This window comes from Galeopterus variegatus, unplaced genomic scaffold (genome assembly GCF_000696425.1).
Source record: "Galeopterus variegatus unplaced genomic scaffold, G_variegatus-3.0.2 Scaffold26, whole genome shotgun sequence".
NCBI lineage: Eukaryota > Metazoa > Chordata > Mammalia > Dermoptera > Cynocephalidae > Galeopterus > Galeopterus variegatus.
The window spans coordinates 691,981-707,664 of NW_007726137.1; the positions used below are offsets into that span (position 1 = coordinate 691,981).

Below are 15,684 nucleotides of genomic sequence, written 5' to 3' on the forward strand. Positions count from 1 at the left end.
GGAAAAAAAAAAAAAAAAAAAAAAAAAAAAAAAAAAAAAAAAATCAGCTTCTTCCTGTTCTCACAAGATGCGGCTGAGCAAGCCCCACCCCAACCCTGCCACCCGGGCCTGGGCTGGCAGGAGGGCCAGGCTGATGAGGGGCAAGGGCAGGCTCACCTGGGGGTGACCTTCTGTTCCAGGGCAGAGCCTTGGCACTGTCCCCACCTTTCCCCACTGTGTGAGGACTGTTGTGGGACTGTGTGGGGGGAGGCAGCAGGGCCCCCTGTCCTGGCCCAACCCCACTGATGGACGATGCCAGTGAGGTCTGGCCAGGGGCTGGAGCACCCGCGGCCTCTCCAGGAAAGGGTCTGCTGTGTGCGTGGTGACCTGCTGTGCGTCCCTTTTGTTGCAGCGCCACAGAGAGAAGGCAGATGTGGCGCAGTGAGGGGGTACGCAGAGGAGGGGGTAGGGAAGAGCACCCTGTTGCCAGCAGCTGAGCTCTCAGGGATCAGGACAAGTAGAACAGATCCCGGGCCACCTTTAGGGGAGTACTCTCTTCTTGCCCCTCCCCCATGCTTTGTAACACCTGACCTTCACAGACAGACAGCTCTCAAAGGAACAACAGGAAGGCTCAGAAAAAGCCTTGAGACCTGCTGGGCCCCGGCTGGTGGTTCCACAAGAGCCTGCACACCGGGAGCCCCACCCCTCACGCTCCTCTCAGCACCGAGAGGGCCTAAGGGTGCAGGGCTTTCTCACGGTGGGCCTCCTCAGACCCAGGGAGGCCCTGAGAGTCTGAAGCCCCTCCTCAGGCCGGGCCCCAGCTGTGTGTACCCTCAGACACCACAGTCACGCCTGGACTCACTTGAGAATCTTCCCAGCTGACGGCTGCTCCTGACCCCAGTAGCACAGGTCCACTCCGAAGGGCACAATGGGTGCCCGTGCCCGCTCTGCCACCAGCTTCTGGGTTTCTTCTGGCCCCAGCGGTGACCTAGAGGGGCTGCAAGGGCACAGGACCTGCTGACCATGCACTCCTGGAACTGGCCACAGCCACCAGCCCCCCCACCCCTGATGCAGCCCAGAGCCCTTGGTGTCATCACATGGTACGATATCCTCTGACCATGCTAGACCTGGGCTTCAAGGCAGCCATTGAGGTTCTGCGAGAAGCCCCGGCCACTGACAGAGAGCTGGCTTTTGGTCTTTGGCCCCTCGCCCTGGTCTGGGGGGGAACCTGACATCTGCCTCTTAAACCCCAGAGTAGATTCCCAGCCTCAGGGACCTGGGGGTGAGCTGGCCTAGAAAGGCATCTGTCAACGCAGCCCCATCATGCTCTGGCTGACACGCCGGCACTGAGGAACCTCATGTGCCCCACGGCCCCGGCATCATGTCACCCTGGCCAGGGGTGCCCACCCCACCTGCCTTCGAGTAGCCTGAGAAGGCCTTGGGCAGCCTGTCAAGGCAGACAGCACTGTGGGCAGAAGTGGCGCAGTGCCAGGCAGTGGGGTTGGCACACAGGACATCCAGCGGGTGTCACCTGGTGGAGGAGAGCGGGGGCAAGTGGCCCCGGAGCCGCTCCAGTTGGGCAGCAGCAGAGGTGGGGTCGGCCGCCTCCTCGTCCCTCCTCGTTCTCATCCTCGCCTGCAAGCCCTGCGCAGCTGGGTCTTTCTCCAGAGTCTGCAGCGGAGCTGGCTCTAGCCCTGAAACAGAGACTCGTGTCTGCTCCCGACCATCCCCGGGACTCAGGGGCAGGTCCTTCTGGGGAGCACCCTGCCTCCTCCTGTGGGGACCCTGTGGTGGAGACGTGTGCACATGTTGGTGCAGGTAATCCCCCAGCAAACCGTGAGGGGGTCCTGCTGCCTCCACCTCATGGACAAGGGGTTGAGGCAGGAGCAGCGACTGCCAGGCCATGTTCCGCAGCTGTGGTGGACGTGGGTGGGTATCCGGGTGGTCTGGCCCATGGCGCACACTGTCAATGTGCTGGGCTGCCTGGCTTTGCGGAGATGGTGCAGGAGAGCAGGGCCTAGGGCCCCCCAGCACCTGCAGGAAGCACCAACAGCTTCACCCACAGCTCCAGCTGCAGTGCTGACAGGAACCGACCAAGGGTCTCCCTTGAGCGCCCAGGCCCACGGCAGAGGGGACAGGGCCTTCTAGGTCCAAAAACAGGACACACACAGCCTGTGCGAGTGGCAGCCGCTGGGAGAGGGGCCTCCTGTGGTGCGAACGCGTGGTTCCCCGAGAACACACGGGCTGCCCTTGGCTGAACCTGAAGCAAGGATGTGGAAGGGAGACGGGTATTTCCCAACACAGGGCCGGCCTCACCTCCTGCGCGGTTTCAAGCCGGGAGTCAAACAGGCCTTTCCCAGCGCAGTCCCTATGCCGTTCCCTGTAGAAATACTGGGGCTGCTCCGCAGCTTCAGCCGATTCTGCTGAAGCCAAAGGTGGGCAGTGGGACTGGGGCCAGACCCTGGGCCAGAAACACCCTCCCTTTGGCTGCTGGGCAGAGGCCAAGCTCCTATCTAGCAAGACCTGCCACAGAGTACCCACCCGGCCACCAGGGAGAGGAGATGCTGGCATCACCAATGTCCCCACAGGAGACACAGAGATGAGGCCACCAGGCCCCTGACCACAGCAGCCCGGGGTCCATCCCCACATCCCCCCAGGGCAGGACAAGGACAGATTCCACAACACTACTGAACCCTGACCCTCCCCCCACCAGCCCCACCTGAACCAAGGCCAGGACATGGGTCTGGTTCTCAGGCCGCCCCACGGGGCCCACCCAACCCCTGCAGGAGCCTCTTAGTCGAGCACAGGCCTGCAGTCTCCATCTGCTGTCCAAGCTGGGGTCCAGAACTTCTCAGTGGTAGAGGGCACAGGAGGTACCAGAGGGCCAGGTACGGATCAGGACCCCAGAGGCCTTGCCACTACCCAAACTCACTGTGGGAGCGAGCAGGCTTGAACTAAGCTTTCCTCGCCAGCGTGCCGAGGTGGCTCACAACCCAGGAGTACAAACTGGCAGAGAAGTGGGGACTTCTAAGCACACTGCCACGGAGGAAAGAGACAAACCCGAGGAGGTGGGTGAGAGGAGAGCGAGTACGTCCCACACTCTCCAAGGGCTATGGGAGCACACTGGAAACATGAGGCAATGACAAGACATCAGAAAGAGGAGAGGACACTGGTGGAATAATCACTTGCTAGATGGCTGAGGGACTGCTGCAGCACGTGAGCCCCGAGCCATCTTGCACAGCACTGGAGAGGAAGTGTGGAAGTGCATGTTCACAGCTCAGAGGGTGGAGGCAGAGGTACAAGCGCCAATGTCCTCGTTTCTGGAATCCCAGCAGGAGAGAAAAAATAATCAGAGTATAGGAAACAGTTGAAGAAATAATAAGCCAAATTCTTCTGGAATTAGAAGGCTCGCTGAGCGTCCGAGGAAGAACCATGGCTAGAAATATTACAGAGAAATTTAGCAACATTAAAGATAAGAGAAAAATCTGAAAAGCTTCCAAAGAGAAAAAGCTGATACTTCAAAGAAATAAAAATCTTATCGACAGAGGCACTTTTCACAGCAACAGTGAATGCAAGACCTCAGAAAGGGTGTAAGGAAGACATTCCAGCCCAGAATTTCATACACAGCTGAACTGTCAGTGTGTGTGCAGATGAAGGACGGTGATCCCGCACACACGGCCCCATGAGGTCTGCCGCACCAAGAGTGGGGCGCTGTCTGGCTGCCCTCTGCTCTGGATTCCTTCCTGACTGCTCTGTGGTCTGATCCCCAGATGTCTGGGAACTCACATATGCATGACATACCACACGCACACACACGTGCACACATACATGTCTGTACAGACACTCTCTCATGGAACACACACACACTCACCGAATATGCATGTGGCCTTACCGGGTGTGCAGGCTTACTGAATATGTACCTTTTTCTCTCTGCGTCTATCTACAAGGGCTTATGGGTAACACTTTGTTTAAAGAGAAAGAGCCGAACTGGACACCAGTGAAGTACTTCAAGGCAACTCAGGGGCAGGGGCTTCCTGGGGAAGGAAGTGGGGACCAGGGCTGAAGGGGAAAATACACAATCAAGGAAGGGCCTGTGCAGGAGGTGATGACAGTGTCCTGTAGACAGAGGAGGTGACTAACTCCACTGTCCTGAGACCATAGAGGAGGGAAAGGCTGCCTCTCGAGAAGGGGGCCCAGAACCGGGGTTGCCGTGGGCCACTCCTGACTTGGGCCATTGGCTCTCTGCAGCAGAGGCTGACCTGACACCACACAGAAATGGCCACATCTGTCCTGCAGGCAGCAGAGTATGGCTGTGGGCCAAATTTGTGGGCTGCCTGTTCTTGTAAATAAAGTTTTATTGGCACACAGCTACACAACTGGTTTATGGATTGTCTGTGGCTGCTTTCACCCTCAAGGACAGAGATGGAGAACTGTGACGGAGAACTCGTGTGGCCCACAGAGCCAAAAACATTTACTCTCTGGCTCTTTATGGAAAACACCTGCCAACCCTGCCCTAGAAAACCCCCAAGCCTCGTGCATGACCGCATAGGTGCAGGACCTACTCCTCTCTCTCAGATCCCCACAGTGGGGACACAGCCACTCAAAGAAGGCCACAAGGCCAGACCTTCAGCTGCCTCACGTCATCTGGGCTCTGAGGCCTAAGACCTGGCTGTATGTAGTTGCATTCAGGAGACACCGGGCAACCCCTACTCACTGTGTTGTCTAGTACAACGTCCCAGGTTTAGTGTGCAAAAACTTCCCAATACTCCCCACTAAGTATTTTCACAATGCAGCATCACTAACTGATGCAGACACAAGGCAGCAGTCTCACCGTGCACACACGGCAGGCCCGGGACACACACACAGCGAGGGAGGCAAGATCGGTAAGTGGACAACGTGACATTTAGATAGATACAATCACAGCCACAAGATCAATGCGAGAATTCTTAAGAGTTACAAGAATGAAATATATTTTTCATTGATTTGTTGTTTTAAACCATTAAAAAGATAGCTAAGCGTGTTAAAGCAGGGTAAATACTCAGGGCACTAAAAACACACTGCCATTCTCCCACTGTTGTAGAAAATCAATCTCACTGACACACTTTCAAAGCAAGAATCCAAAAAGCAGACGGCGTTCCTCGGGCACCAAGAGCGCGCGTCTCTGGCTGGAGGCACAACTCCTGGAGAAACAAGTGCAGCATCTCGGTCAAACCCAACCGGCGGCACCAGCAGCCGTGCCGGCACCCGGCCCGGGCACGGTGTCCTGGCTCAAATTTACTCCCACGGTTGCTTTTAGAAAGAATCATAAAAATGTCCAAATCCCCTTTTTTGTTTAAATTGACCAAGTGGCACCCATCTGCCTGGAGTACCAAAGCAGACAGTGCAGGAGAGAGAAATCGATGGCAGGAAATGGAGAGGCTGGGGCTCCGGCGCAGAGTTGGGCTGCGGCGCTGACATTATTGATCTTACCTAGTTCAGCTGGCCTTGTAATTAAAATGTAAATTTGAGAAAGAGATTATGTCCTGACAGAAACGGTAGGATTAAGGGGAAGATAAAAGCCCCTCAGTGAAAATTCAGAGAAAGAAACGAGAAAGAAAAAGAGCACTGGCTCCCCAGCCGTGTGGATTTAGACTAAATCTAACTACTTCAGATTCACCTATGTCTAATTGAAAAAACAGCGGCAGAATATAAACGGGTATTATGAACTGAGCTCGCCCCAGCACACTTCCTGTGCAGTCCCACGCCTCCAGAGCTCGGGGCTGCCGGCTTATTTTTTCCAGGGCCTTTGAGGGCTCTCTCTTCATGTGGTATAAAGATGAGGTGGGGCTCCCCATCCCCCATCCCCACAAGACCAGTGCCCTGTCCCCTGGCCCCTTGAGGATGGGCCCTCCTGGGAATGGCTCCAGGCAACTGGTCACCATGACCTGACCCAGGAGCCTGAGGCCCCCAGCCTGGAGAGCCGTCTCGGCTTGAGTGGTGGCCTGTGCTGCCAGCTGCTCCTGAGGATCCTGCACCTTCAGCCCAGGGCTGGTGTGGACAGCCACCGAACTCTCACATGGAGCTCGTGCAGCATCCCACAAGCCCACCCTGGGAGCCATACGCACTCCCCACTGTCCACCTATTGTCAACATGATGGTCTAGAGAACACGAATGTATAGCACCTGGGCCAGACCCACACTGGCCGTTGCCACCTTCAGGACTAATGACAGACATCCTGAGTCTCTCAAAGAAAAGGGGTGACCCAGGCGGCTACCCTGTCCCCTCCCCAGCTCCTGAGGCCCCTCACCGTGGGCACTAGGGATCTGAGCCCTGCTCACACGTGGCCTTCAGAATAAAGTGCACATCATGATGCAGTTGGACAAGCACAGGGGAGGTGTGCACAGTCATCTGCTGCATGACAAACCACCCCAAGCTCAGTGCTGGAGCCACCAGCCATTGTATGAGGCTCGTGGATGTTTCTGGGTCAGGAACGTCCCAGTGGGGATGGCACATCTCTGCTGTGTCGTGCCTGGGACTGAGCCAGGAAGACAAAAGCCCAGATGGCAGCACCTAGATGTCTTCTCCCACATTTGGTGCCAGGCAGGGCAGCCCACAAGTGGGGTGGCCCACGAGCAGGGCTCACCTGGGAGGCCAACCTGAGTACCTGCTCGAGACTCCTCCATGTGGCTTGGGCTCCCTCCCAGCATGGCAGCACTTGGTGTCCAGCCTCGCAGGGCCACTCAGGGCTGCGTCCAGGCAAGGGTCCCAGCAAGCCTGGCAGGGGCTGCAAGGCCTTTTACAAGTCAGCTCCTTCTGCTTGACCTTATTGATCAACAGTCACAAGCCACCAGACTGAAGGGGGAGGGGACATGGGCCCACAGACAGGAAGGTGTCAAAGGAAGCACAGCCGCTCCACAGCCCCCAGCTGGGGACTGGCAAGTGCGTCTCTGCTGTGCCCGCGTCCTCAGTGGCAGAGTTGAGGCCACGTGGAGTCTCTGATATTACTGGCCATGCCAAAGCCACAGGCCAGAGGGAAGCCACTCCGTTCCTTGAGGAAAAGCACCTTGTTTGTTTGCTTTCCACTCTGGCCTGGCTCCAGGTAATGCAAAGTCAGGAGTAAGGTTTTAAGAACAGATTTCTGCCATTAAGACGTCACATACCACCAGATTTCCCAACGTGAGACTCACAACTTCTACTGAAAGGACTCAGAAGCTGTCAAAACAGGAATGTTCAGACGCCCAGGGACAGGAAATGTTAGCAGAACTATAAGCCAAGGGTTAGTACCGGCTCCCAGACTCCCCTAAGGACCCCTGAGAAGGAGAAGCCTGGGGCCTTATGGCCACACATCCCAACTCTTGCCAAGCACCTGGCCCTGGGGTTAAGGGAGGAGGAAGAGGCAGCCCAGCAGGGCCAGGGGAGGGCTGGGCAGATGAGACTGCCCAGGAGTTGGGTGCTGTGCACGGGTAGGTGCTGTGCTGCCCCCGCTGCCGGCCATCCTGGACCCAGGCAGCGTCAGACATGGCCACACTTCAACCAGCACTTTCCTGAGGCTAGGCTCATGGCCTGGTCCAGCTGAGGACAGCAAAGCACTGGGTAGGGGCAAAGGCTTTCCTGTGCATGGGGAGGCCATTGAAGCTGCCAGCAAGGGCACAAGTCAGGCCCAGGCTTGGTGGGGGAGGGTCTGACCCAGCAAGGTCGGTATGGCTGGGGCCAGAGGGCGAGGAAGGCAAGGTTGGGAGACAGCCCTGCTGGGCGTTGGCACCGCCTGCCCACTGCATGCCGGTTACCTGGCCTGTCTCTGCTGAGCTAGGGACCCCTGGAGGGCAGGACGCAGGCCTGAGTCACTGCTGCACTCCTTGTCCAGAATGGGCCACACCCAGGTGTGCCCAGGGAGGGGTCATGCAGCCGGCCCCCTGTGTCTGAGGTTTCTTTCTCATTCACACAATGACCCAGGTGCTCAGCCTGCCCAACCTGGGACCTCCCCCAGTCCTGGTGCAGACTGCGGCTTGCAAGTAAACAGGGACTGTACAAATGGAAGGTTGTTAGAAGCCTCGTTGTGTTAATTTGGCATGACACCCCTAATGGGTCATATCTTCACACATGAGCTGTCTAATCATCTAAATTCTTTGAACAAATTTACATTTCATCTTCAGACTCCAATCCAAATGACCTGTCTACTTCACCACCAAAGCCAAGGGTCCTGCTCCTGTCCTCCTCCTCTCAGGGCGAGAAATGTGGGGCCACAGGGACCTTGGTCCACACCCCTGCTCCCTGAAGGCCACAATCCCGGGTGCAGAATGTGGCTCTCAGAGGTGTTTTTGGAAAAGAACATTCTAGATAGAAAAGGCCTGTTGCAGCTATGCTGTGCGCCTCCCCAGCATGAGAGCTGCTGCCTGCCATGGCCCAGCCACCAGGTCTGGACTCCTTAATGCCCAGAAGGGATGTGCTTTACTTGTGACACCTCCTGAGAAACGGCAGTTGGTGAGGAGAGCCTGGAAAACGTGGGTGGCTGCCTCCCACCCTGCAGGGCTGACGGGCCTTCTGCCATCCCTTCCTCCCACCCCCAGAAACAGCCCCCATGGCTGTGAGAGTCATACACAGGAGCCAGCCGTCTGCTCCGCGAGATGCCCGCTTCCCACCCTTGGACTCATTCTTGTGAATGAGACCTGTCTGTCTGTCCCTGGGCAGGGCTGCATCAGAACAGGGAGTGTCTGGAGACGTCAGGGTGGGGGTCGGACCCGCTCCCCTCTATCCACAGAGCAGGACCGTGAGTCCGGGTCTCTGTACCTCCACACACAAGAATCAATGGTAGAATGGTGATTCCTGCCCCAGGCAGGACCACCGTGGGGGATGGGAGCCCACCTCAGGGCAGGCCACGGGGAGGGATCCAGGTCCAAGACACACTCAGGGCACAAGAGGACAGTCACACACTTTTATGAAAGCAGCAATTACTGACACAACAGCTCCATGCATGACACTGCAAGACGGCCTGGGGCTACACAAGGCCCAGCTCCCTGCCCCTTGGAGGGTGCCCAAACCCCCGGGCATGTGATCACAGCCCCCCCAGGCCCTCACCTGGGCCATCTGCTCCCCGCCTCCCCCCCAGGGCCCTGCCCGCTACGGGTCTGTCTGCCTACAGCTTACCGTACTCGGCCCGTAGGTGGCCGGGGATGTGGGCCTCGTACCCCTCCTTCTCTGGAACCTCCACGAAGTCCTCGTCCTCCTCATCTTCCTCTGCATCCCCAAGGGCTTCTGTCTGTGGAAACACCCCCCAGTACAAATAAACAAGCTGCAGGCCCCCTGTGTGAACACAGGTGTCAGAAGGCAGAGCTGGGAGAGTCCCATGTCTCGTGGAGCTTCTCTAGTTCAGGAGTTGGGCCTCGGCCACACTGGATTCCACGATATCGTCTTCAGGGTGCTTTTCTTCCCCAAATCACATCCCCTCTACTCTGCTCCTCTGTTGGGGCCATTTAGAGTCTATTTGTGTTAAAACCACAAATTGTGACCCTGCCCAACTCGCCAGCACCCCACGGGACACGCTCTCCCCTCCATCCCCGCCTGGCATGAGCTTCAGGGCTCCAGAGCGAAAGGGCTCTTGAGAGAGCAGATGTCACTCCTGGTGGTTTGGGTGACAGTCATGTCCGTTCTCAGGGCAGGTGGGCCATCATCGTGGATGACAAAAAGGGATGAACTTTTCTGGGATATTCTGTCCTTAAGAAGGACTTGTTAAAAGCCACCTTCCCCTGCCAGGGTCGGGGTGGTGCGGTCGCTCACGGTAAGTCCTGGGGGACGCCCGGGTGCTGCTCAGCCTCCCTCCCTGCTGAGGGCCTGAAGAGTTGCACAGGAAGGCTGTCTTTCCCCCCCACTCCAAGAAAACCCAGTTTCTCGAGCCTACCCTGCCCTCTCCCACGTCTGCCTTGGTGGGCAATGGTAGGGATCTGCGTGGCTGACTTATGGCATCAGGCCAGAGGGCGACAACAGCTGTTCGGCAAAGCAGGAGCGTGCAGCACACACTGGAGCTGCAGCACTGCGGTGACCGATAGCCGCAGCTACACACATGGAAACATGCTGGAGCCTTGGACAGCTGTGGAAGTAGGTGTCTGCAGGCAAGCGCTTGCCTGCATGGCCCCTGCTGCAGGAACAGCCCCATGGGCAGGTCTTTCCCGCTCCACCTTCCCGCCAGCCTACATCCAGGACAGGGTGTGGGAATGCGTGCAACCCCACAGGGATCCTGTCCTTCCTGAGAAGCCCACCCGCCACCCACCAGGCAGCTGGGCTCAGCCCACTGGGAAGCCATGTCTGCACTCAGCTCTCAGGCCAGGCGAGCAGCCTGTCAAGCCCCAGGGTCGTGGTGCCCACTGCTTCCACAGCACACCAGCCCAGCTGATGGAAACATCCAGAAAGGGAGATTCCCGTTGTGCAAATTACAATCAATGGTACTCTCCTAAGGTTACAAAAGAAAAACTCTGAAAAACTTAACCATTCCGCCACATGCCTTTATTTTTAAAAATCACTACCCACAGCAACACTCAAAAGTGCAGTTGTTTTCTGAAGGCAGGAAGGATGATCTGAGGGGCCACTGACTCCCCAGGCAGGAGCTCATGTGCTCATCACCAGAAGCCACTCCCAAGTAAGTTACAGACAGTCTGGACACAGACCTCCAGCCCACAGCAGCTGACTTGTGGAGGCATCCCAGCTTGGCTATAAGTCACCAGGCAGCGCCAGCTCCAGGAGCCCCGGAGCTCAGGGCATCGGCAACCGTATCTGGCCATACCTGCCCTGCACACTGTGGAGGAGACTGCTGCTGGGAGAGGCATAATCAGATGCAAATGCACTTTGTTTAGGTGCGGCCCACGGCTGTGCATCTGGAAGCGCAGGAGACATTAATCACTGGAAACTGTAATTTTTGTTATCAGTCTAACACTGATCAAAAGGGAAGCCTGTCCCTACCGCTGACCTGTGAAACGTCCCAATTATACTCTTTGGAAATGACAGGGGCACTTAACTCCCGAGCTGAGCAAATGACGACGATCAATCACGTTTGAATAACAATGAGCCACGGACCTGAAAATTATTTTTGTATAGAATCTACCCAGGAATTTATGAAAGGTGGAAAGCAGCCCAAGGTTTTAGGGCATTACGGCTCTCAGCTAGTGCAGCGCGTATCAAACACTAAACAGAATTTATGTGTTTTAATTTTCTAAAAGGTAGATGTGGACTGGGTGCTACAATGCATAACACACAGTGCCTGGTGTTAAATATGGGGGTCATTTTCATAAAATATTACGCTTATTGCTCACACCCTTGAATTTCACTGGGGACTTTTATCAAATTTTCATTTCCTAAAAAATATTTAACTGCTTAGCTAACTATTAGGAATTATACCTTCTTTCTTCCCCACTAAAATCATTTATTTCTGTGATTAAATTTGGAGGCCTGGGTTCCTCTGTTTTTAAATTGGCACTGCCGAGGCCTTCCTGGGCCGTGTGCATCTCCCTCTGTAAACACCTGCCAGGCCCTCCAGGAATATCCCTGTGTCTAAATAGACCCCAGGGCTTTCTCTTGGGCAAGAGCCAACCACAGCCTTCCATTTCTATACTTTAAACTATCTGGACGCTGGGGTAACCCACTCCAACTAGGCAACTTAGAATTTAGAGACTTCATTGCTAATACTAAATTTAAACTTGAAAGCTTCCATTTTCAGGTTTTAATTCATGTGGGATAAACTCAGATGTCTGAAATCCATGGTGCACAAAGCTACCTCAGACACCTGACACCTGGTGGCTGCACTTTAGGGATGAGCAGAGCTGTTTCTGGTGTTGGGAAATGCGGGGCAAGCTCCACGCCCCAGCTGCCAGGACCCTTGTATGACCTGCCCAGGCCGGTTCAGAGAAACACGGTCCGGAGGGACAGTCCTCACCACGACCTCAGGAACGCAGTGCAGCCCTAAGGGACATGTAAGGCCTGCATGGAGGAGTCCTCTGAGCACTTCCACGGGTCTTCAGTTTGATTCCAAAAAGTCATTATCAAATTGTTTCAGGTGGTGGCTGCAGCAGTGGCAACCTGCCCTCAAGGTTACAGTGAGGTCAGACAGAGGCTGGAATGGAAAGACGGGGGTGGGGGACGCGGGAGTTGGGTGCTACAGCACCCCGCTGCTTCTACTGACGGGCAGGGCACAGGCGGCTGGGGGGCAGCTGGACCCCGCCTGGATCCTGGAAAGGAGATCGCATCCCCTAGGGTGTCGCGGGTGGAGAAGACCTCAACATGGGGTCAGACTTGGAACATGTTCTCAAGAGAGGTTTGCTTTTGACCCACCTGGGAGCCGGGTTTTCGAGTGTGACGAGACAACACAATACAGGCTTGAGCAGCAGGATGAGAAGTTGTGCAGGGCCGGGCTCCTGTGCTCACACCTGCCCTGACAGGTGAAGTCCTCAGGAGGCCCAGGTGGGTGGTCAGAGCCCTGTGGGAGAATCAGAAGCCTCTCCGCCAAGAGGCTGGTCCCCAGTGCAGAAGCCACAGACCCCCAACACGGACAGGGCCACCCCCACCCCACCCACAGGATGTGAGGCTTCTCCTGCTCCTATGGCCTGGCCTCTGATGAACACCCCAAGGCTGCCACCACAGGGAGGCGTGCAGGAGCACCCTGGGGCCTTGGCTGGTTTTATACAAATTGATTCTAACCGGTTAAAAGGATTTAGAAAAATGAGCCTCCACGATCATAATTAAACAAGCAATAAAATGGCTAAAATATACAATGCAATCAGTTTACAGAAGTAGGGGTAGTGAGGTTACTAATTATTTGAGAAGGAAGGGACAGAGCAGCCTGCGGCCGGGAAGCAGTCTGCCCGCTGCACACACGGCCTGGAGATACAGCTGGGACCATTAAATAAATTTTGTACGATCTAATTAACTTGGTGTGCAGTCTCAATTACTTTTCACCCAAGAAATCACTTTTGTTCAGTTTTATGTGTGTCTGTTTCCCTTTTTTTAAAAAAAAAATGATGTAAGGCCTCGTCAGACAAGTGAGTTCCAAACTGCATTTGTCTTTCAGCGGCTTGATGGCTATGCATTTAAAAACCCATTCTATCTTATAAACTAAAAATTAAACGTGCTCAGCTGTGATGGTCGTCATTGCATCTGCTATTTATATGCTAATGCCCTCCCTGGAAGGCCGTGCAAATTGCCGGCCAGGCCAATATCTCATGTACATCTCCGGCTGCCAGGGACGCACCTTCAGAGGACAGAGGGTGGCTGAGGCTGGGCTGACCACGGTAGGGACAGCACCTGGTGGGCAACGCCACTGGGCAAAGTGACATTCTCAACTCCTAAGTGAGAATCTGAAAATTACACTGAGGCAAATCATCACTTTCTAGAATGACTGCCTCTTCATAAAATCTACACTCATCAAAAAGATCCCACAATAACAACAAAGCACACAGTGGCAGGCTTTTTCCCTTTCTCATCTGATTTGAACCAGTAACAGTAACGAGGCTGTGAACAAACCTGCCCCTGGAAGTTGCCTGTGCACCTGCCACCCAGGCATGGGCTGGGAGCCCAGGCAGATACAGGCCACTTGTCCTGGGCCTGTGCTGCTCTCCAGATGGACAGACTCAGGCCAGGCCAGCCTATTCTCCTGTGGCGGCCAAATGGGGGCTTGCCACCACATTCTGCATAAGATCTGTTCTGAGCAGAGGTGGTGGGACTGGCTGCTGCAGAACAGCAAAGTGCGTGGCACCCAGCAGCACGTCAAGCCACAGGTCATCTGAACTTTACGTGAACTAACATCACATCCAATAGAGTGTGTAATCACGTCTTAGAGCAGCCAGCATCTCCAAATCTGGTAACTCCTAACACCCCGCCCCTCACAAGCTCTGCAGAGGAAGCTGACTTTGGGCACACACGAGGAAAGCTGCATGCCCACCAGCTCCAGGATGACGACGCACACACGCTCTCCTCCCAGATGTGGAGAAGGGCCCCCCACCTCAGCCCAGCCTCCTCAGGTGAGCGTGTGCTTGGCCAGCCCGCAGGAGCCAGAGGGTGTGCTGTGTGTGTGGCCCCAAAGCTGAAGTTGCAGTTGGCACATTCATCAGGCGGCCCTTCCCACTGGACAGCCAGACCTCGGCAGAGGCCAAGGCTTACATCCCCAGACCCAGTTTTCTCATCTGTAAAATGGGGGTAATAAAAGAACCTATGGGATAGGGCTATTTTTGGAATTAAAAGAATGACACATAGGAAGGTATTGAGCAGAGAGCCAGGCTCTCTAGGGAAGTGGAATCTCTTTTGTAGGTGAACACAGAGACAGGGGACATCCTGGAGATGGGGCTGCGGGGGGTGCTGTAGGACTTGGGAGGGGGAGGGCTGGTGCCAAGGCCCCGGCTAGGTCTAAGACGTTCTCCCCACCCTTGCCGCGCTGACCTCATGAGAACCATGTGCTGATACCCCTCCCCTGGCTCACAGCCCTCTGTGGATACAGCGTCTTGGCCTTCAGCATGATGGAAGGTTGTCTGGCAGCTCTGCTGCAGCACAACGCTTCCCAGCAGCTGGCTGATTTAGTTTCCCCGCTTCCCCTGCCTGTGTCTGATGGTTCAACATTTCATTCCCTGGGTTTCCTTGTGTCCTTTTCACCTAGAGGAAGCCAAACACTCCCACGGCTCCAGCAACATCGCAGAAAATCTTCCCAATACATCAGCAGCAAGAGGAGCTAGGGCCTCAATGCCGGGGCTGAGAGGGTCCCCCAAGGCCTGCTGGCCGCACCCGCAAGATCCAAGCCCAGCTGAACATTCAACACCAAAGATAAGTTTTGGTGGTAAGGCTGGTCGAGAAGGTAGGCAGACAGCCAACACAGAAAGAAAACCATGCACAGAGCCACACAGATGACGTCCACTTCTGTGAAGGGCATGTCCATGGTGAAAACCATGGGGCTACCACATCGGACTTGTGACTGGAACGAGGAAAGAGAAATATCTGTACAGATATTTCAGCCAAGTAAACAAACAACCCGATAATTGAAAAAAAAAAAAAACAAAAAAAGGAAACCACTGTGATAATGTTGAATAGACCGATAGTTAAAATTATTGTTTTCCGACTTGCTTGTTGGTGGGAAATTAATATTTTGTCAATTACACCACATGAAGTAATTGGTGATGTTACCTACATAATTAAATAGCAGGCAATTAAAAAGTTTTCAAAGGATTTTTATCAGTTTAACAAATGAAGCAGCTGAGGATGATTACACCTATCTTCTAACAGGGCAAGGCTGGAAACTAAATCTACCAAACGACCCTCCACATCGATCTGGTGAAGATTTATCCCTGGCCTCTTCCAAACAGAACTGACGCAGTCACTCTATACAACAGTTAAACATATTTAAACTGGTTTAAGTATTTTTTGAAGACAGAACATCTATGTCAAAAGGAAAGCAATGTTAGGTAGAAACCAATGCCAAGAGACAGACAGAAACGGGGAATGTTACAAAAAAGACACATGGCTTGTCCTGGTTCAGATCGCCCGAGGAGAAAAGGCAGACACGTCCACGGTGAGCGTCAATCCCGAGTCTTCCAAGGAGAGGTCCAGAACTCCCCTCCCACAGTTCTCTGAGCCACTGTCATCTGATTTTGACTAGAAGTATCATATTTGTTTCATTCACTTACACATTTGCTAGAAGTTCTAAAAAACCTCAATCACGCATTATTGAATTAGCGCTCCCAGCTCAGCCTGTTCTACACG

At 54.7% G+C, this 15,684-nt stretch overlaps 1 protein-coding gene across 1 annotated transcript in view; it reads right to left on the reverse strand.

Annotated features, from left to right (window-relative positions):
* Positions 1-15,684, reverse strand: part of UVSSA (UV-stimulated scaffold protein A) — a 44,113-nt gene that overhangs the window by 18,028 nt on the left and 10,401 nt on the right. Inside the window, exons 7-9 of the mRNA XM_008569216.1 lie at positions 9,103-9,214; positions 1,511-1,673; positions 842-976 (exon numbers count right to left, since the gene is read on the reverse strand). Of these exons, the coding sequence (XP_008567438.1) occupies positions 842-976; positions 1,511-1,673; positions 9,103-9,214 (410 nt within the window). The remainder of the gene's footprint in view (positions 1-841; positions 977-1,510; positions 1,674-9,102; positions 9,215-15,684) is intronic.